Source organism: Urocitellus parryii, chromosome 14, assembly GCF_045843805.1.
Source record: "Urocitellus parryii isolate mUroPar1 chromosome 14, mUroPar1.hap1, whole genome shotgun sequence".
NCBI classification, from domain to species: Eukaryota; Metazoa; Chordata; class Mammalia; order Rodentia; family Sciuridae; genus Urocitellus; species Urocitellus parryii.
The window spans coordinates 60518386-60541052 of record NC_135544.1 but is presented as its reverse complement, the minus strand read 5'-3'; the positions used below and the strand labels follow the sequence as shown (position 1 = coordinate 60541052).

At 47.3% G+C, this 22667-nt stretch overlaps 1 protein-coding gene across 1 annotated transcript in view; it reads left to right on the top strand.

Moving 5' to 3' along the window:
* Csmd1 (CUB and Sushi multiple domains 1) overlaps positions 1-22667 on the top strand; it is a 1139207-nt gene that overhangs the window by 866120 nt on the left and 250420 nt on the right. The window contains exons 22-23 of the mRNA XM_077792480.1: positions 623-792; positions 4595-4751. Coding sequence (XP_077648606.1) covers positions 623-792; positions 4595-4751 — 327 coding nt within the window. The remainder of the gene's footprint in view (positions 1-622; positions 793-4594; positions 4752-22667) is intronic.

Sequence of the window (22667 nt, the reverse complement as noted above, 5' to 3'; positions counted from 1 at the left end):
TTTATGATTGTCGCTTCGCCATGGTTCAAGGAAGTTTGTTTTGTGTGATTTTGGAGTTGAAAGTCAACAGCCCTGTACTTCCATCAGGAAAAGGGGAAAGAGCATAGTGGTTGCCACGGGATGGTCTCCATCCTGAGACGGCGTGGACGGGACAGTGCTGTGGCCTATCAGAAGGCTCTGCTGCTTTCTGTGTCATTAGACCCCCTTAAATGCACTGCTTGATGCCAGGAAGTTCAAGAGCAGGAAAGCATGCTGGTCTCACAATAGGATCGGCACGTGGAGATGACCAGGCATTTCATGGGGGGGAAACAGGTGGGCAGAGGGGGCCAGGCCGAGATGTGGCCAGGGAGCTCTTCATAGGGTGGTGAGCTGCATCCGCAGAGGAAGGCCGTTCTATTACAATAACCAAGAAACTATTGAAAAGGGGGGAATGGGATGTCTTTTCTGCCCCGTGATTAAGCTGTAAAAGTAAGCCACTACTCTGTTTTTATAATTTAAAAAAAGGCATAAATGAGGGACATGCATTGGTAGAAGAGAGGGTGATCATAATGTTGGAATTTTTGATCTATTAAAATCAGTAATTCCACTTTTGAATCCTCTTTTAATGTCCTATTTATTTTAGCTGAATGTGGAGCAAGTGTGAAAGGAAATGAAGGCACATTACTGTCTCCAAATTTCCCATCCAATTATGATAATAACCACGAGTGTATCTATAAAATAGAGACGGAACCTGGCAGGGGGATCCGCCTCAGAGCGCGGAGCTTCCAGCTGTTGGAAGGAGATACGCTAAAGGTAAGCCTCGAGCTGGTGCATCTGTTTACCACCTGCCTTCCTCCCTACCATCCATCCATCCGTCTATCACCCGTCTACCCACCTGTCCATCACCCATCCACCAGTCCAATATCCTCCATCACCCTCTTCCTTCCTATGTGTTCATCTTCTATCCTTCTCTCCATCGATGTATCCATCTATTCTCATATCGACCTCCATGGGTATATACTGATATACCTCCATATACACATAATTTTTTTCCATTTATTTATGCAGTTGCTTTGATGAAGTAGAGCGTGGTGTCATTTTGTAGAGTCTGTGTGGATTTAGAAATCATTTTGTCTATGATCCTAGATCCAACTAACATTGATAAGTAATGTGTTGTGGGAAAATTATTTGATATGCATGGCCTTTGCTTCCTATGTGTAAGACCCGGCAACAGTACCTTCTTTTTGGCTGTTTTGAAGACTAAATAACTTAACGTATGATGTTTGTGACATCATGTCCGGCACACAAGGAAATCATTCAGACCTGCGGGACCCCAGGCCAACCCTTTCTCCAGGTGTTCTTTTTTATGAATGTGGCTGTCACATTTGGAGCTGGAGGATTCTGGTGTGCTGATGGGGACAAGCCCAGCTACTCTCGTGGTCAGCCAGGGAGTCGCTGGGCTGGACCATGACCATTGCTCCACGGGCAGCAGGCCCCCAGCTCTGCCATGATTCCTACAGCTTCATCTCCATCTGTAATCACCTTCCGTTTCTAAGGCTTCTGGCATAGACCTCACCTACCCCGTGACTCTTTCAAGGAAGTGGGGCCCTTGCAAAGCCCGGGAACAGGATGGTGGGCATTGCAGACCCAGGACGATGAAAGAGACAGGCTTTGAGCAATGAAGGCCAATGTTGAAAGTCATCTGGCCCAGCCAGCTGCTCCTCGTGGGGGAGAGACGGGCAGCTGGACCACACCAAAGCTGGTGCCTGGAAAGGGAGGGTCACGTGCTCATTTCCCCTCTACAGTGGGTTTCAGTTATATTTGCAGCCTCATGGTTGCACACAGAGACACCTCTCAAGTTCAACAGATTCAAATCACTTTAAGCTTTAAGAAGTGGGCTGCTCTGTGTTGGCCGTGGCTTTGTGCAGGGTGATCTGACCCTCTCGACCTCGTGGGCAGTGATGTGCAGGGTCCAGAGCAGCTCACAGACCGAGTGCCTGGCTGCCTCTCAGGTACAAGGTGCACCACTTTGCAGAGGCATCATTTAACAGAGCAGTTTTACGCTGGCTGTCCTTTGATTTAGTAGTCTTCTGAAAGCTCATGCTGAGAGCATGAAGGGCTGTAATTAAGAAGTGTTCTTCAGTCAGGAAGCTGGAGCATTCCTGCTAATCTAAAAAAAAATTGTGAAGTTGAGTCATAAGAATTTTCTGAATTCATTGACAGCCTCAAATTTAACACAAAACTTTTGAGTGACTATTCTCTGGTACAGGTGAGTGATGAGAGATACTGTGTCAAATATGCATTGATAAATAAAGTCCAAGTGGAGGGAAGGGAATCATGCTCATTTTTAATTAGGAGCAGCTTGAACTTGTTGACTTCAACAAAAAGTAAAAATAAATCTTTAGTTGCAGGGAAACTGTCAATCACATAAAATGCCAAAATATTTTGCCATCTTATGTTTTGTAGAATGTTCTAATAGATATCTCTGTTAAAAGTGCTTTAATTTTTTTAATTTTGGAGCAAAATCTGTTCACATTAATCTTTCACACATGCCATGATCCAATAGCAAAGACGAAGATGTTATGTATGCACACTACCCACATTCCCCCCAACGACATGTAAGACAAACAGCTCTTATGAAACTTTGTGAAAAGCAGGTTTGGGAAGAGCCAAGGTATGGTTCCTGGCAGCAGGAGAGATCTCGTGAGAACTCAGCATCAGCACTCGGAGATGCCTGGTTTTCCAGTTGCTCACCTGCTCCCTGCTCCATCCCTCTGATGCACTGACTAAATGCAAGCTTGAAAGGGTCCTCAGAGCAGATGGCTGTCACCTGGTGTGAAGCAGGTGGCTCCAAGGCTCTTTCTAACATCTGGAAGAATGCTTGGAGACAGCTGCTTAGATGCAGAGCTGCAACCTGGAGATGTGCAGACCCAGCAGGCCCATTGCTCATTACCCTGGAATCACCCGGGCATCACACCTGGCTCTTTCTTGGTGATGTGTGCAAACCCTGAGCCCTCACTCACCATGAGAGAGGCAATGAAGCAAAGCTGGTTCAGGCTTGATCTTAGGTCCTCAGTCAAGGGCAGCATTAAGCACTAGTGATGTGGACATGCAGGATAGAGCCACCCACTGTTATGGAGAGTCAAGGAGTTAAGTGTTCAAGCTGCTCAGCTTTGCTGATGTAACCGTGAGGCCACCAACTTGGTGACACTCTGTGGGGTGCAAGGTCTAGCCCCTTGAGGGAGCCAGGTGGATGCAGCCATGTGGGAGGTGGTGTCCAGGACTGAGCAGAGCTGGCCGTGAGTCCTGTTTCACATCCGGCCCAGCTCTGTGGGCCTAGCCAGGTGCCCTTGGCCTTTCTGGGAGACCTGATGTTTTTTCCTTGAGACAGATTTTCCTCGGGGCTTAAAACCCTTCTGTTTAGCATGTCAGATGCCTTCCAAGTTCATGGAAGCCCCATCTAAAGTCATAGAGACTTCTTAAAAACCATAGCCTATGGCAGGAGCCTTTTAATAAGGAAATAAGGGAGAAAATGATTACATGACACTGTGTATACAATAATTGCTGGCAATAAAATAACTAATAATGCTTCTAGATGTGTCTTCTTTCTCATGAGTGTGCTGGCGTGTATAGTCTGCTGAGCAACGGGTGTGGTGACGGGGAGGAGTGAGCCAGGGTCCACGTGAGGAGGGCAGAGGGGGAGAGGACCAGGCCTGGGAGCACCGACATGGAGAGGATGGCCTTGAGAGGTCAGGGTGCTTTCAGTAAGGGAAAACTGGCCTGGTCCACAGGGCGGCTCTCTGCCTGAGGGAGGGGCTCGAGGATGGTGCCTGTGTCCCAGCTGCACTGGGATGCCCGAGGCCACCATGCTCAGTCAATGTTGATGCCATTTCCTCAGACACACCTCAGCTCAGAGAGTGCCACGGGGTGGGGTCCCCATGGAGTGTCGTGACCCACTCCCACTGAGGTGCAGGTGGCTCCCTGAAGGTGGGGAGTCCTCCAGGAGCCCTGCCCCTCACCAGACATCCCATCACCACCGAGCCCTGTGTGCACTGCCTTCTGCGACTGATCATAGCCGCTGAGTTCCACAGTCAGAAGACGGCCCGTACAAAGTGTTCCAGGCTCGATGACCCGTCTGCTGTTATTACATGACGGGACTCTTTCATGACAGCAAATCCAAGGCTAGTCCCCCGCGGGCCTGAGAACTGTGCTGGGCCGGGGTTCGGTAGTGCTGTGGTTCCCAACGAGGGAGGGACATCCACGTACACAGCTGGGTCTGGGCGAGACTCTCGCCTCTGGAACCTGCTAGATCTTCCTACCTTTCCACCCTGAGGAAGGGACGAGAGGAGACAGCAGAACCCAGGAAAGCACAGAAACACTCACTTAATTTTACACAAACAGGAAAGAGCTCTCCAGGTAGCCAGTGTGAGAGGATGGGATGGAGTCTGTGGCGAGTAGCATTGAAGGGAAGGATGAAGCTCAAAGAAAATAGATGATTTAGTGCTTCTGAATACTTCATAAAAGTGCGTCTTTGAGGATTTGAATGTCTTGTTAAAATTGCTACCATGCGAATATAGCAGGGAACGGGAGGACTCATGCTGTGAATTTTCACTAGGTTTATGACGGAAGAGACAGCTCGTCTCGAGCCCTGGGAGCCTTCACCAAGAAGGAGCTGATGGGGCTGACCCTCAACAGCACCTCCAATCACCTGTGGCTGGAGTTCAACAGCAACGGGTCAGACACCGACCAAGGATTCCAACTCACCTACTCCAGTAAGCCGCTGGCGCCGGCCCACCCTGTGCCTTTATTGATCTTCTCTGTCCGTCCCCTACCATGTCTGATTCCATACCTGTCCAAACCAGTAAATTCAGAAACATTAGGAGAAGCAGCAGTTTGAAATTTATCTCTTTAGAGGTATGCATATTTTTTAATAATCAAATAGCTAGACCTGAAGAGGAAAGAGCTTGTGACATTGAAGAGCTGCTGGGGTTAAAGATTGATGGTGGCATAATGTGCACCATCCAAAGGCAGACTAACATGGATATGAAGGATTTAGAGTGAATGCTTAAAATGGGGTCAGCCCCATCAGCTTGTTCTTGATGAAGGCTCCCAAGGCTTTCGACTAATATATATATAATATATATTATACTTTATAAATTATATGTATGTACATATATAATACAACTGCATACACACAACTGCATATACACAACTGCATAGCAACTGGATCTTGTAGATTCTTTTCTCACCACTCATTCCCCCGATGATAGAACCAACAGTCGTTTGAGTACTCACCAGAGAGCCTTTCTCTGAGTTGGTGGAGCGTGGATTTGACCTGCAGCCTACAGTTTAACCAGTGTTCTGCAGCACCCTGTAATAATGCAAATCAGCTGGGTATGGTGGCACAAAGATGACCTTCTCCCTGCAACTCTAGAGGCTGAGGCAGGAGAAGGGCAAATTTAGGGGCAGTCTGAGCAAATTAGGGAGACCCTGCTTCAAAAAATAAAAAGGGCTGGAGATGGAGCTCCTCCCTAAAACACCCCCTGGGTTTGATGTCTGGGGACCTCCCAAAATGCAAATCAGTATGGAAGGTTTCCTTTTTAAGATATAAATTAAAAAAGACAAGAGAGGTAAAGTAATTGTTGCTTTTTCAAAAAAGAAGAATCTCACTATAATAATTGCCATTTGCAACATTCTTAGTTACAGCCAAATTAAAAACAAAAATAGCTATTTCCTTTGGATAACTAAAGGTGATTAATCAATTGAAATGCTTTCAATATATAAATAGTGCAATCTTTTACTAGTCTGATTTTAGAATTTTATGAAAATGTCCCAGGACATGGGAAATTTAGAAATTCAGATTTTTTTAGTGTGAAATGATGTGGGTGCCCATCAGAGCTGCTGCCTTTATTTGACAAATGAGCAAATGAATTTCTGGAAAGATAATCATCACCCCTCAGACCCCAAGCTAATCTGGGTGCCCAGAGGAAGATCAATTGCCTCAGTCCCCTTAATACAAAAAAAAAAAAAAAATCATGGTTGGTGGATTTTAAGACTGGACAAAAACAGAGTGGCCGATGTCCTGAGAAGGCCTACTTTTCACTTTCATGATAATCCCATTGAAGACTCACCAAGTGAAAGCATTTCAGTTGATTCCTATGCTGAAGTCAGTGATGGTGGACAGCCTGGGAGGGATTGACAAGCATGGCTTTCTTTAAGAGACCCCAGCCTTCAGAATCTCACCCTCCAAACACTGCAGAGCTCTTAGGAACAGTTTTCAGTGCGGGCAGGTAGAGCACACACTGGGGACCCTTCTCCTGTGCTGTGGTCCCTTCCTCGTGCTCGGCAGTGTGCTTCTTGCTTGGATGCATCGACACCCCCCTCCTGGCTCCTGGACTTCACTGACACTTGGGAAGGCAACTGCAAAGCCTTCAGGTAGCCTTCTCAGCACAGGGTGGACAGGAGGACATTCCCACGTGCACCCAGGGTTCCTCAGTGCTCCCTCCACTGAGCACAATTGGATGCCTTGGCTTATCGCACAAACCGCGTCTCCTTTCCCTGTTCCTCACCAGAGAGCAGAGAGCTGTGGCCAGGGCGCCAGGGCTCACCTTCCACTGTGCTGCCCTCGAGAGGCCGCTTCCTGGGAAGAGCCTTGGGCCAGGCTGTGGCCTGTGTCTCCCTGCTGTTCCCAACCACCTGTCTCCCCTCCTTCTGATACCTGCTGGAGCGGTTCTTGGTTCTCACACACTTAGCTCTGTTCTCATAGATGTGCAAAAGTCCCCCAAAGCAACGCTTGAGCGTGCAACCTCATGTGGCCAGCGTCAGAGGGGAGAGGGCCACTGGACTGTCCACAGCCTTCTGCTGTCTCCTTTGTTCTTCAAGCAGTAGTTAGCAAGGCCTAGGTGGAGACAGGGGTTGCAGACTTTCCATTCCTGACACCCACCCGCCCTCACCAAGAGGGCTTCCTTACAGTCTCTCCTCAGCCCCCACTTGGCCCTCTTGGGTGGCCAAAGCTCCTCGTTTGTTTTGATGGCAGCCCAGGCTCAGGACATCTGGCTGTCCCGCCAGGTTTCCCGAGGAACTTTGAGAAAGTTTGAGTCAGTGCATATTTCCTGGACATTCCAATTACATGGGCACATTTGCATAGTAGCACAAGCATTCTGGAAATAGAAGAAGAAGCTCTGGAGATGATAGGCCTGTGGTTCTCACTCAGACCCATACAACAGGAGGCATCCTCTCCCCTGCCCATCACTCCACCCGTCTCCACCCTCAGAAGCAGACTGTCCTGGGAGAAGTCCCCTTGTAGAATCCTCGTAAGTCTGAGCAGGCTGCTGCAGGGAATAGATATCTGTGATGTGGAATTAATGGTGCTGATGGCTATGTCATCAAAATAGTATTAACCTCACACTAAATTCTAGGGTTTAAACACTAAGTAATTAAGTTTAAGAAATTCCAAGCTCCCACAGTGCGATCGAATACCTGAATTGAATATCCATCCCTAAAAGATAGATCAGAAATGATGATAACTGTTTTCAAAAGACTTGTGATTTCCTGTTGCTAGTTAATTGCTTTTACTTAAGGAAATGTTCATATTTAAATGTTTTAGATCCATAATTAATGTGCTTACATGAGTGGATTAGTCATGAGAATAAATATATAGCTTAATAAATAGGCTGTGGTTTTTAGAAGTGAAGACAAATAGCACACATGTGCTATTAGTATTAATAGAGAGCTCTGGGTTGCTTCCAATTTGAGCACCTTGGCAATTCTGGGTCTTGACCGGTGGCTTTTAATCCTCTTCAGAAGTTAGAAAGTATCTTCCTATCTCTAAGTGACCTGCTGGAGCTTCACACCAGGCGTTATGTGCTTGGGACCCAAATCCTCATCTCCTGACAAAAACCCAGAACTATTGATGAACTTACTTTCAGATGTTTTAGGAGATGCACTTTAATAAACACCACATATATTGACTGATAATGAGATGTGCCAAGACATTGGCAAGGAAGAAAAACAGATCAACATTGGGCCCACCCAGAATAAATACACTAATTAACAGGCATTGATTAAGCCACTACTGTTTTCTAAGTAGTCAGTTGGACCAAAATAAAACTTAAGAAGTCTGCCTCTATGACAAAACACTGCTCTTACTACAGATTTGTCTGTGCCATAACATCCTGATCATGCCGTGGGCCATTTCCTGTGAGCTCTCTGACAGCAGGGCCCACAGGATCTGTTTTGCACCCCTGTGCACCTCACGCTGATGTGTGACCTGTAACCTGAGTCTGGATTAAGATGTGGGATTAGCAATGTGACATGAACGCTCCTGGATCCCCAGTCCTCCACTCCGGCTCCAAGAGTAAGGAGTGGAGTCTCAGCAAGTCTAAGGAGCACTTTAGTTCTGCTTCCTCACAGTGATTTTGAGCTCTTAAATATCAGCAAAAATTGTCTTGACAGTGGGTGACTACATTTTCTTAATATATGGAGAATTTTTTTTAAAGAAAAGGAGTTTTGGAATTTTTAAAAAATCCCATATTGAACTCAAACTCCTTTTAAAAACATACTTTTGAGAACTTTACAATAATGATTTCCTGATATTCATTCTTAAGAAACTTTACCACAGGACCTACAGAAACATGGAGCGAGCTTCTGTACTGTCATTTAAATAGTGAGAACCCAGCAAACCCTCTGCACAATTTAACAAAGACGCTGGCTTCCTGGGGACACAGTGCAGGAGCGTTGAGCGTGCACCTCAAGCTGTGCTGGGGCAGCCTTTTCCCACTACTCAGGAGACCTGCCTGGGCGCCTGAGTGCTGAGTGGTCAGCACTGCACTGACACAGAAGGACAAAGCCACCGTCCCTGTTGACTAATAAGTGATGTCAGAGAGCCCCCATCGGCACTGTGTGACTGGTGTATAGGACTGTGGCTTTCCCTCCCGCATGCAGATGCACTAGGATTAAGTGCTAACAGTGCGTGGGTCTGGAGATGGTGAAGGTGTCTGCTCACAGCCCCAGTACACAGTGGCAGGCGTGCTTGGCTGTAATATCATTTTTTACTAAGCTTAAGCTTTGCTCTATCAACGTACTCTTGCTTTTGTACCTCCACAGAGCTACGCAGTCTGTACACAGATGCTGGTGTGTGTGTGTGTGTGTGTGTGTGTGTGTGTGTGTCCATCAGCAGTGACTGTGCAGGGTTCTGCAGAGGAAGGGGAGGCACCAAGACTGCAGGGGTCCTGCAGGCTCTTGCTGAACGTCTTCATCTCCCCAGTGGACAGCAGGGTTCCACTCCACTGTCGTCCACACAGGCTGCCCATCATCTACCTCCCCTAAGCGCTCTTTCCTCAATGCCCCAAGCCCCCAACTTCTGTCCCTGGGTCTTATGATCTCACCGGCAAGCATGGCATTCTCGTGAGGGGGAATCTTTACTTGGTCAACTCTGGGCCACCTACTTAGAGATGAAGATAGTGGTCAAGTTGGCCCAGAATTTGCAGGAAGGAGGGAGACTGAAGTCAGAGGGGCACTCCCAGGGAGAGCAAAATTTCAGTCACCTTGCAGAGAGTGGGCTGTGGCCTTTGAGCCATGCGTCTGTGGAGATGGAGACTGAGAAGAGAGGAGGGTGTGTGTGAGGAGAGACGGACACCAGCCACACACACACAGCTCCACAACTGGCCTCATGTGTCCCGTGTATCTCTGTGTCCTGGGCTGGTTTGAAATCTTCAAATGGATTGTAGGTTCCTCAAGGGAAGTTATATTATTATGTGTTTGCATTTATTCAGGAAACTAGTTCTAATTCCATAATTCCTGATTACCATTAAGTTCCATAAACAATGCAGCTTGGGAAATAAAAAAACTCTTCAAAACTGGGGAGCCTGAGAGACAGCACAGCGCAGACACAGTGAGAGCAGCAACCCAGCTTACCTCCCTCCCAAACCCGCCAGAGATTTCCTGGCCAGAACATTTTGGCACAGGTTTGAACAGAGGGAGAAAGAATATCAACACTTATGGTTTGGGTTTTTTTATGGATGTTCCCTAAGGAATGTTATTATTATAGGACATATAAAATAATGAGATCATTATGCTTCTAACTTCTGTCTCGAAGCTTATTCCAGGCCAGTGTGTCATTAGTGAGGAGCCACACTGGGCAGGGGTTCTGCAAGGGAAGTGATTTGGCCTTTTTGACTAATTTTCACAGGATCACAAGGTGTGGCTGACTCTATCAGGGTGCTGGGTAGTGGACCTGCGTCCTCTGTGCATGGCGTCAGACACCGTGTCAGTCAGGGGAGAGCAGCTGTCACTTAGGGGGAACTTACACTGTGGTTCTCTGCACCGATCTCATTACTAGAACATGACCATAGACCCAGAGGCATCTTTTGAGTCCATTAAAACAGTTACTAGCTTAACTCTTGGTTCTACAGTATTCACTAGCACGTCCCATCCATCACAGCCTCTGCAGGAGCAGAGGTGGTGTTATTTGGCAGTAAAGCCTGTAGGTAGAGGTCAGGCCTGAACGTATACAAGCTGGAAAGCCAGGAAGTGCTTCACCATCGGATGCTCAGTAAAACTGGGTTGAATGGACAAAACATTTTTGATAAAAGAAAAAGTGATGGGTAAAGGAAGCAATTCACTTCATCAAGCTCCATAGGCTTCCAAAGCCTTGTTCTGTTCCTGAAAGGTTCTGAAGTGTGCAGTGTGAGAAGGCAGCAGAGCCCTGGTCCAGGGGTCAGGTTGCTCCTTGCTGCGGAAGCTGTGTCTGACCTCATTCCTGTCAGCAATCCCCGGAGCATTGGGGTTGAACTGAGAGGCCTAGAGGTGTGGGGACAGCAATGTCAGCTCCATCCTGATTCCAGCCTCTCTGGTCCTGTGTTACACATGTACCCATGGGGCCTGACCTGGAAGCCCACATATGATCTGGCTAGCAAGATGCCCCCACTGTTCTGAAAATAGGAAGGACCAGGCTTGTTGGATTAGAAGGTGGTCATTTTGGACCTGTTAAAGATGCTAAGTGGCTCCTGGATGTTTTGAAGTGGTACTCCATGGGAGTGTGTGATGTAGCCAACCTGAAGCATGTACAGATTGAAGAGAGCTAGAGGGGCACCTGGTAAACCCCACCATGGTGTGTATAGCCAAGTGCCCACTCACTATCATGTCCCATCCAGTCACAGCCTCTGCAGGAGCAGAGGTGGTGTTATTTGGCATTGACAGCTGATTCTGAACAAACTGTCACATTCTGAGCATGAGAAAATTAAAGCCCAGAGCTACGGGCTTAAGTAGCTGTCATCCTGATTTAGTTATTATGCTGATAGAGATAAAATGGCACCAACATTAAATACTCAAATTCATGAGAATGAGCCTTTGTGTGTGCAGAGAACCTCAGGGCCAATGAAGAAATACTAAGCATGGTCACCTTTGAACTTCAAAACAGACCAAAATATTGTGTGAATGAAACATGCATAGGCACTGTATGATAAATTACTAAAATTCTGCATAAAGACAGGAGTAGGTATGTTAGATTCTACAGACAAGGTCCTTGAGGTCATGGGTGAATAATTATTCACATAACTGGATGGTGTCCTTGAAAGGTTAATGTAATCTTTTTTGGATGTCAACCTTGCACCCCTCTCTGCCCTAATAGGTTAGTAGTCACAGCAAATTTCTGATAGAGATGCCTCTGATGAGCTCCCCTGAATGCAAACAGGATTTAAGTGCATAACAGTATATTCACATCATAATTGGTAACTTTTAAAAACTGGGCATCAGGAATCTTATACCAGTTAATTAGCAGTCCTCAAAGTAAAGTTCTACAATCTAATTTCATAAATGATAGAGACAAGTCTTCTAGATACCCTTGGAAGTAACATGTAAGCACTTCTGTTTTGAAGTAAAATAGCCCAGTTTTGGTTTGGATAGGAGGTGTCCCCCAAAGCTCGTGTGTGAGACAATCTAGGGATATTGGGAAATGAAATGATTGATGATGAGAGGTGTGGCCTCATCAGTGGATGCAGGCACTGAATGATTAGCTGGGTGGTGATTGACAGGTGGGGAGTGGCTAGATCACTGGTGGCATGCATTTGGAGTTCATAGTTTACCTGGTGAGTGGAATTCTCAATCTGCTTCCTGGTTGCCTTGTCCTGAGATGCTTTCCTTCTCCAAGCCCTTCTGCCATCTTGTTCTCCTCACTCTCCTCAAGCCGAGAGCAGTAGAATTTACCCACCATGAACCATACCTCTGAGACCATGAGCCAAAATAAACCTTTCTTCCTCTAAGTTATGTTTGTCAGGACTTTTGATCACAAGGACAGAAAGGTTTACTGAAACTACAATTGATACTTAGAAGTGGGAACATTGCTGGGACTAACCTGACCAGGTGGTTCAGAAGTGTTTGGAGCTTTTTGGAATTTTTGGGAGGGATTTTGAAAAGTTTAGAGATGGAAGCTGGAAAAGCTTTAGCATGTTGTAATGTTGTAAGTGGAGGTGAGAGTGTGATTCAGGTGGGATCTCAGAAGACCAGAATGCCAATAGGATCACGGACAGTAAAGACTGGGCTCATGAGGTTTCAGGTGGAAAAGAGGCTCTACTGGAAATTGGACCAGAGGCTGTTACTGTTATGTTATGGCAAAGGAGTTGTCTGTATTTTGTCCATGTCCTGAGACTTTGTGTGAGGCTGGATTTAAAGGTGATGTAATAATTGTTCTGGAGGAGTTGTCTGTATTTTGTCCATGTCCTGAGACTTTGTGTGAGGCTGGATTTAAAGGTGATGTACTAATTGTTCTGGAGGAGTTGTCTGTATTTTGTCCATGTCCTGAGACTTTGTGTGAGGCTGGATTTAAAGGTGATGTACTAATTGTTCTGGAGGAGGAAGTTTTAGACACAGCATTCAGGTAATGGGATGAAGCCTGCTGACAGCTTTTAGCCAAGTTCATTGTGGTAATCAGAAGCAGAAAGAAAGCAAAAAGATTTTTTAAAAACTTGCAGTTTTTGTCATGGTGACATGCTTTCAGGTTTATATTTGTTCCTGGTCCTGGCTGTCATTTCCTGAGCTGCTTTCCCATGCCAAATCCTTTCACCATAATGTTCTGCCTCACCTTGGGCCTGGAGATATGGCACCAGCCATCTATGTACTGAACCTCTGAAACCCTGAACCAAAATAAACTTTTTTTTCCTCTATGTTGTTCTTTCTGGGATTTTTGATCACAGCAATGAAAATACTGACTTAAGGCCATTTTATTTGAAGAATAGCATTCATCTCCCTTATGGATTTTATAATGAATTATGACAGAAAATCTTGCCAAAGCACCTTTTTATCCAATGGTATTAAAAGTTGTTTATAGCTGTGCTGTGAACCCATGGAAAGAATGGAATGTGGTCAGGAGGATGAGAACATAAGCAGCCTGAACATGAACCCACACCACACGCACAGGTTTTATTTTATTTCCATACAGAATACAATTGCGATATGCGAGCCATGCTGTAGGGCGTCTCAGGGAGCTGTGGCTTCTGGGCGTGGATTTTAGAGGAGGTCTGTAGAGCAGGGTTTCCCTTGGATGGCCACCACTGCAGCTCGAACACTGTTGGGAAAGCCGTAGCAAGCTCTGCTTTCTCCCCACATCTGCTGGCAGGTGACTTTCCAAAGCTGTTTTAGATAGGAGGGAGCTCTACAGGGACCTGGTGTCCCTGCCTCGCAAGCCGCCACGGCCTTGGGCCTAAAGCAGCACATGTCTATTCCCTCACTGTGCTGGGCTCTCCCTCCCTGTCATCTCAGGGCCTCACAGACTGCCGTCTCCCCTGGGCTGGTCTTCTCCCGGCTGTGGACAGAACTGATGTGGCTGCCTATGGCCCTCAGCTCCTCCATGCTGCTCCAAGTCCCCACCAGGCCCCTCCTGGGTAGGTCATGCCTGCTTTGTCCTCTCTGGCCAGCAGAGCACTGCTCCCCACTGGAGGCCAGCTCCCATTCCAAGGGTCCTGATGCCTGAGGTGTACTCGGGGACCTTTGGGGACCTCCTGTGATTAGCTCAGATCAGTCAACGATGGTGGGACCATCTCTGTACCTGCATCAGGACATTCTCTACCCCTGTCATATTCAGTTAATAATAAGCAAGTTACAGACGCTGTCTGCACTTCAGGACAGAAGGGCTCTATAGATACAGGGTATGGCCACCAGGAGCACCTCTGGGGTGACTCTGGTGTCTTCTTTCACCCTTGACTTTACAGGAACTTTGTTATTTTGATTCTTCTTCAGGTAATTCCATAAAAGCATAAAGGCAATGTGTGCACACACTCACACACTTTGCAGATGTGCATTTCTATAAAAGCAAAATGTACAATATGATTGCTTACATGTAATGTTGTTTTTTTGTTTTTTAATTTTTAGGAGCACTTTCCATTGACAATTATGAAACTATTTGCAAATGAAACAGGTTGTAAAGTTGCATTCTGTATTGTCATAGTTACAATGTTACATAGTTACAACTTGGAAATCTTCCCAAAGGATCAGTCTGGCTGTGCCCTGGGGGACAGTGAGTGAGTTCCAGGCAAGCCCTGCTCCCTATCACTTCCAGAGAGAGACAGGTAGGACTTAGATAAGGAAGGTCACATAACAGGCCAGCAACAGAGCTGGATTCAATTCCAGTTAGGGTGTCCCGAGAGGTCCACACCGGTACATTTGTTAGGTAAAAACAGGTAGCACCTCATGGCCACTGTCACAGATACCTACATGTATGTGGGGTTTAGATCAGTGCCTCACATTATGTGATTATTTACCACTTGTGTTAAGAATCTTTGTGACTATAACAAGATACCTGAGCTAATTGACGTATGCAGAACAAAGGTTAATTTGGGCTCATGGTTTTGGAGATTTCAGTCCATAGTTGGTTGGACACATTTTTGGACCTGTGGTAAGGCAGCCAGTCATGGTGGGAACCATGTGGCAGAGCAAGGCCACTTGGTTGGTGACAGACCTGAGAGAAAATATCAGGGCCTCCAGTCTCCCTCAAGTGCATGGTCCCATGGAGCTGAAGTCCTCAGGAGGCCCCCACCTGTAAAGTTTTGGCCACCTCCCAACAGCACCAAGCTGAGGACCCCACTCTCCCCACACCGGCCTCCAGCGACTCAGGAGCCACAGCAAGGCAGCAGGAACATCTGCAATCACTTCCTCCTTGGTCTGAGGTCAGACTGAAAGGCGCACTGGTCTTCAACCAAGTGTCCCCTGAATGCCTTTTATTCAGGACACAGCATGTGCCTCTCGCCCTCCAGTTTATTTCAAGGTATTTTCTCTCACGTTCTTTGTTGATAATTGGGATGTCAAATGACAGTGTTTTCTTTGGTTCTTATGGCCATTCCACTGACTTCACCCAAACCTCATCCCATGTAAGTGTTTTTGAGTTTGCTCTTGCTCAGATCTGATACGACCATGAATATAATAACTACATTTCAGGATGCTCCGACACCTAGCCTGCTAGGCTAGGACATGTGGATTGGAGAGAAATGAACCTAAAATGACAATTTCTATGGACCTAGAGAAAAGGAATTGATTTCATGCGTTGTATTAAAAGAGGGAATCTTATGATTGTCCACTCAGGATATGGAGAAGGTTATAGCCACAGACAGAATTTGAAAAGCTACCCTGGGCACACATCTGGCTTGGGAATCCGACGTGCGGGCATGCCGATTTTGTCAGGTGGATGATTCATGAAAGAGATCCAGGTCAGATGAACTCAGAAGAGGAAACAGGGTGCTTGGGGCAGCAGGAAGCTATGCTGGGGCCCAGCAAATACAGCCCTGGAGTGGGAAGGTCTTGGACAGAGCACTGAAGAATCAGAGCCGCTGTCTACAGGACTTAGGACTCAGGAAGACTTTCAAATCAGAGACCCAGACACAGAAAGGAGAAACCAAGGACGAAACCTGGGAGCAGGGAACATAAGTGGCTTGGATTTGTCACGCGTCTCAAGGAAAGGGCTGAGCTGGCAGCAGGAGGCTTTCTGAGAGTCTCAGAGAGCGCCCAGGTCTGCCTCCAGGACAGGGCAGGCGTGGGTCCAGAAGGCAGGTCCCTGACGCTGGTACTGCTCTCAGGAGCGCTGCACTGGGGTGAGGACCAGAATCACCGGCCGCCCAATTAGAGGCCGGGTCATAGTGAGTTTCCTGGCAGAGGAACAGTATGGTGGCCTATGGGAGGGAAAAAGAGGGAGCCAGGACCCAAGGCTGGAGGTACGCACACTAGGTTTGCTCCTGGCATGGTTTGCTTGGAAGAGAAACCAACAGAAAACTTCTAACACTTAAATCTGACAAAGTTCCTTTTGTTCATATCTAAAATTTATCTCTACATGCTCAGATATTTAGGCCTATTTCCCCAAAATGAGTTGAGTGTCTCCAACGAATCATTTCCAGATTGGATTCCTTTGAGTTGGGGAACAACCATGGACAGGATTCTCTCATGGAGTGTTATAAAGTTCAATATGGTGATACTCAGCTGTAAGGGGAAAAAAAAAAACAGGCTGATTTCTAATAGTACTCAAACTGATGTTTTAAAGGAAGGATTGTGTAATAAAATAAAAATTGTGTGCGGAAAATTCACTGTTACTCTTGTAAACGTGGTGACATCCTTAGAACTTTAGTGTCAGCCTTCAGCCATTCTGGTTGTTAGTGAAGATCTTCCTGGTTGATACGTCCCGGCATAGCCATCACTTTTATAAACATGCACCTTTTTCTGAGAATTCAGAACATGGAATTTTTATTCTGCTTCTATAAGAAAACAAAAGTCTATAAAATAATGTCTTGTATCATTCATTCCTCAAAAGAATGACTTCCAGTGGAACTATCACACAGGCAATTTGAATGTGGTGGAAATGCAACCGGGGGAACCTCCCCGGAAACAGCTCCTCGTGTATCTGAGACAGGAGCGGCATTTTATGAAGAGAAAAGGTGCCCCAGGTCCAGACACGCCTCGTGCCACGCAAGCCGCCACCCAAACAGCAGTGTGCCAGGCTGCCTGTGTCTGTGTGTGCTTAGGTAAATGTCAAAAGGTGTGCTTGGCAACTGCAAAACACATTACAAAACACGGTGACCACGGCTGACGCCTCTGAGAGGGGCCTCAGCCTGACTGCCGCGCTCCCCCCCCCCGGACTGGAGGGGCTGCCCCCCACCCAGGACATGGGTTGCCCCCCACCCAGGACGTGGATTGCCATCCCTGCCTCAGAGGGAGGAAGGTGCAGGTGCTCTCACGACCTGTGAGGGAGGGAAAGAGGCAGGAGGAGAATCCACGGTGGTTTAGTAAACGTCAGGAGGCAAAGTAGAGGTGGAGATGGGCACACGGCCCAGTATCCTGCCCGCGGAGGGCACGCTTGTGGCCTTGGCTATCTCATGACAGGCACACCAGGACAGGTGGACAGTGTAGCCTACAGTGATGCACAGAACCCCAGGAGGCCTCGACTGACTGACTCTGACTGCCCCCCGGGGCAGGAGGGCCCCCGGGCCAGCAGGATGCCCAGCAGTGCTGCAGAAGGGCCCGGAAGCCCAGCCCCCAAGCCCACCGCACTTCTGTGATTTTCCAGGCAAAGCTTATAACTTGGTGAGACATGAAACGAAGGCCTGAAGACAAAGACCCCTCATGCAGTGGTGACCAGCTGTGTGGGAGGGTGATGCAGGCGCCCTCTGCTCCAGGTGACAAAAAGAAGCACTGAACCTTTTATTCACTGACATATTGAGTTTACAGAGTCCTTTCTGGGAAGGCAAGCGCCTCGGAGACCAGGACACCCTGCAGAAAGGAAACATGGGGCCACAGGTCACCAGGCTTGCATTTTTCTTACCTGTCATGGCATCCTTAATCAGGACATGAAAAGAAAGAGTCACCAAATCTATTCAGAGTCAGAATTGTTGTTTACTCCTTCGTTCTGACGTAAGTATGATTATTTAAGGGCTATTTTTGGACTTCTACATCATCATGAAGTGCCTTTTTTCCTAAGTAAACATTTTTGAAAGCAGTGATAAAAAAAATAATTCTGACCGCCAAAATCCAACATGAGGCCCTGAGACCAAGGGACAGGAACAAGCATGGCAGCCCCCAGAGACACTGAACTGGAATCTGCCCGGAGTCGGAGATGGTAGAAATAGCACCCTTCAGCAGTGAGTGCCGAGGACCCCTCCCCCCAGGTACCTGTCACAGCCCATGGGCAGGTGCCAGGGCAGGATTCCCTCCCTGGCCCCTGGAGACGGGCAGCCTCCTGCCCCAGGCACAGCCAGCAGCTCCTCCTCCATGCCCAGCTCCCCGGGCTGTGAGTAAGAACTGCTGTGGATACCTTTCATCCTGAAGCGCAGTGGTGCTAAAAATCAAGGCATATTTCAACTTAAAGGAATTTCAGGATTTCTTGTAATGATTCCAAGAGCATTTACCTTGTAGCTCCTGGTGCCTTGGCTTAGGAAGGGCTTGGGTGTGGACCTAGACAGGAGAGGGGAGCTGAGCCGGCCCCAGTGTTCCTGTCTTGGTGACAGTGACGTGTGCAAGTGGGAATGGGGAAGGGTAGATCTTCAAAGGTAAAATTAAAGAGCAGTAAGAGTTTACTGTTGGTAAGTTGGATTTTGACACAGTATTTGGTGTGGATCTTTTTGGCATAGATCATGGATTACAGAAGCTAATGATGGAAATTGCACAATCTCCCCCTGAGGTACTGACAGGAAGATCATGGGTAGAAGTGAAAATATCACTTACAGGGCTCAGCGGTGAATCACTTGAGAATGAAAACAGGAATAAATCTTGGCACTGGGGCTTGGGTTCCAGCCGAGGGTGGAAAGCTGAGAGCCGTCAAGTTCCTCAGGAAAAACAGAGAACTTCTAAGGAATCGCAGAACTTCCTGAGTCAAGGTTTGTCATTAGCTAATAAGAAATCTCTTTCCTTTATTAAAAACTAGAAAATGATTCTGTACACAAATTGGACAGGAAAGATCCTCTGTGCAAGTTGGAAACTTTGGATGAAGAGAGGTGGCTGTGGTCTGGCCCGTTGTGTGAGTCAGTGTCATGAGGACTGACATCCCTAGAGGCCAGGTGTGTGTGTGTGTGGGTGGTCCCTATTGCTTTGATTAATTGATTGGAACCCTGCCCACTGTGTAGCTTAGACAATTGAAACATGAATTTAAAAACTAAATCAATGAAATTCCAGAGGCAGTCATCTTTACACACAGAATGACTGTCTCTAGTGGAAGCTTCTGGAAATGCTAATACGCTGTAGGGTGAAATAAGACCTCTATGAAGTGGGCCTGTTGAGGAGAAAAAAATTATTTGTTCTCTTGCACAATGTAATAATCAAAGGAAATGCTAAGAAATTGTTCATTGGTAGACAGTATTTCTGTGGTAATTTGAATGTTGATTGTTGAACTGATAATTGAAAAGTAAACAACATATTTCCAAACTTAAAGGAGTACTATGATTCTAGTAGGAAACGCCAATAAGAAAATCATTCACCAAGAAGTGAAGGAAAAGTGTTGCCCCTTTTGGACACCCACACTGTTATCCAGGTCACTGGCTGTTGAAAACGGACGTGCTTGTTGTCCACTCGGTTTTTACCCCCAAACTGAACTCACCATGACCAAAAGGTACTACTCTGCCCTTCTAGGGCTGAATAGTTCTGAAATGAACTTCATTTAATGTAAAGTCATACATGAAATGTCCTCTTAATATGTACATGTGGCATCCAGCAGTTCCACATCAGCGCACACCCAGCTGATGGGATTTCCTCTCTGGAAAATTAACATAGAAATAAGAAACTGCATAGGTTCCATTCTAGTTTGCAGGTAATATTATTTAATCCATTCTCAAATTTCCCTAACATCACATTTTTAGTGTAACTTTTGATTTCTATACCCCTATATATCTTTATTGATATATAAATACACACACACACACACACACACACACATCCTGGGGATCAAACCCAGGGCCTTTTGGATGCTAGGCAAATTATCGACTACTAAGCTTTCCATGTAGCCCTGAATGTTATTTTTTATTCCTCCCCAAATTTTTAAAATCAAGAAGTATTAAAATTTGAAGGACATACTTTTACTTTCATGATACTAAAAGCCAGCACAGATTTCTCTCTATGTGGAAAGATGATGAATTTTGTTTAAAAAAATTTTTTGAAACATTAGGTGCTTGATATTTTGGTGGAGTCAAAGGCATTCATAAACTCATGGTCTGGAGTTAAAATAAGCACAAATTAGACATAGAGACATGGACATGTCTCATGGTTTCTGTTTAAGTGCTGGACTTACTGTGCAGCACAGGTCTCACCTTGAGCCCTGCTCAGGGAGGCCGCCCTCTGTGTGGAGTGATGAGCTACCAGCCTGGGGAAGCAGGGAAGGGTAGAAACACAAAGTCACCAGTCCTCGCGCTCATGCTGGATGAAGTGTGCTCAGAAGGAAGAGCTAGGGCAGAGCAGGAATGTCCAGAGGGGTGGGGCCCGACCTTGCAGGACAGGGTGACTTGGATCCAGAAGCAACACGACAGCCCAGGAAGACAGGGTGGGTGCAAAGGCATCGTGGGCCCCGGTACCCTCAGGAGAATGGCTGGAGCGAGACTTTACCTGGGTACTTTGGGGTCCCTGCCAGGACACCTCAGGGGACGATGGCTGCAGGCTCCAGGTGAGCTGAGGAAAGTTTGATGAATCAGGTGGAGCTTTGCAAGTTAGAGGGGGACACTGAGTGCCAGGGTGGCTGGCGCTGGTTCCACGGGCACAGCCATTCCAGAGAGAGGGTGTCTCGACAGGAGCAGGAGAGTAGAGCTGGCCCTTGGGGAGGAGCCAGCACTCACACTCACGGGCTTGCTTGGCTTATGGAGGTTGTGGTTACCTATTTTGTTCTGGTTGGGGTTTGAGGACTGCACACTCCATGATGTTTTCATGCTGAAACCTCAAGTCTCAGTGTGAAAATGCACAAGGCCAAGCGCTTCCCAGAGCAGGTGTGAAAATGCACAAGGCCATGCACTTCCCAGAGCGGCAGTGTGAGGCTGCAGGGCAGTGGTCAAGCCAGGTGGCCCCTGTTGGAGTGCCAGGGAAGCAGGCCCTGTGAGACTGCGGCACCTTCCAGTCCCTGTTAGGCTGAGGACAGCGCTGATGCAGCAGGACCTTTGAAAGGAGGAGACGCTGAGAAGAGGAACAGCAAGTATACTTGTGAAGGCTGGGCTGCCCAGCAGTGGTGCAGCTCTTTGAAACTGACGACCATCACGCTCCATGGCTCCAGGGGCTGCCTTCTCCCACTGGGTGGGCATCCCTTTGTGCCTGTTAGTTGTAGAACAGTAAAAGTAGCAACATATGAATCACAACAGCAGGGACAAATTCCAGCATTGCTGTGGTCCCGTGCAGTTCTGCAGACTTTATCTACGAAGAGCTCAAGATGTTTTCATAAATCCTTTCCTTTTTCTTATAAACACCTCTACAGTGTGGGGGAAGGGAGATATAACGTGACCATTCATACTTAGCTCCTGGGAAACGAGTAGAACAGGCACAGGGTTGGCCGTGCCAAGACTTGGCCAGAGCAGTTCTGGAAAGGGCTCCGCTGTCGCGTTTCTCCTCCTCTGTCCCTCCCTGGCCCACAGCCGTCTGATCGGTGTGTCCTCAGCCAATCTCAGATTGGGCCATCCCACCCTCTGTCACTCTCCTGCTCTCTCGGGATCTTAAACACTGACCAGGAGAGGCTTTGCCAGACTCTCGAAAGGCTTTTTGGCAAGAAGTAGGAGCATAAATGAAGAGAGGAACGATGAGCAGTCTTGGTCATCGTGCAGCAGCAGTCAGTTATAGGCTCTGGCCACTGACTACACCAGGAGTTGTCTCCCGAGGCTTCAGGTGAGAAGGAGCAGATTTGGGTAAATTTACATGGAAATAGTTGGCATGTCTAGGTTTGTTATGTTTCATAATCCAAAGCTGAAAACTTTCTGGGGAAATGAAAGTTTAAATCAGCTTCTAAATGATCAAGGATGAAGTCCCTCCTTGGGACCTCTAAAAAGGATGATTAGTGATATTTCAGTTTTTGGCTGATCACATGGATCTGCCTCAGGAGATGGGAAGAGAAGTGGTAAGATCTCTTACAGTTTGTTGGCACCGTCTTCTGGACCCAAGGAGGACTTGGGGAGCTGTGGGAGGAAGTTCTCCAGGGCTGGGAGGGGAGGCCCACTTCAAAGAAGCCTGGCTGGGTGGACTGGCTCCCCATCCAGCGCCTGCCGCCACCCGTCCTCCACCCCCCACCCCCTGCGCTCTGCAGTTTGGTCTTTGCCCCTGTGTGGGGTCTGCACCGTCTGTGCCTATGGTGCCTCTCAGCCCCAGGCCCTCCAAGGAGCTAGAACCCCGCCGGGCTCCGGCCACTGACCCACTGTGCCAGAACCCTCCAGCCAGGCCTGCCCAGAGTCCTTGATCCTACCCATTTTCTCAGCTCAGACAGAACTGCCCAGTGCCTCCAGATGGCATCTGTGGGTCCCACAAGGCCTGGACAGTCCACTCTGCTTCCTAAGTCACTGGTGGACACTCGAACCCTGGGGTGAAAATAGCAGATTAGTCAGCTGTTTCTGTATTGATCTAAGATATTTTAAAAGGAGCTGTCAGTTTGGATATTCCCTTCAACAAAGAAACAAATATGAATGTAAGCATCACTGAGTTTTAGACCAAAGAAATCAAAGTTATATGCTAAGGAATCTGCACTACTAAGAAGTGATTGTTCTAAA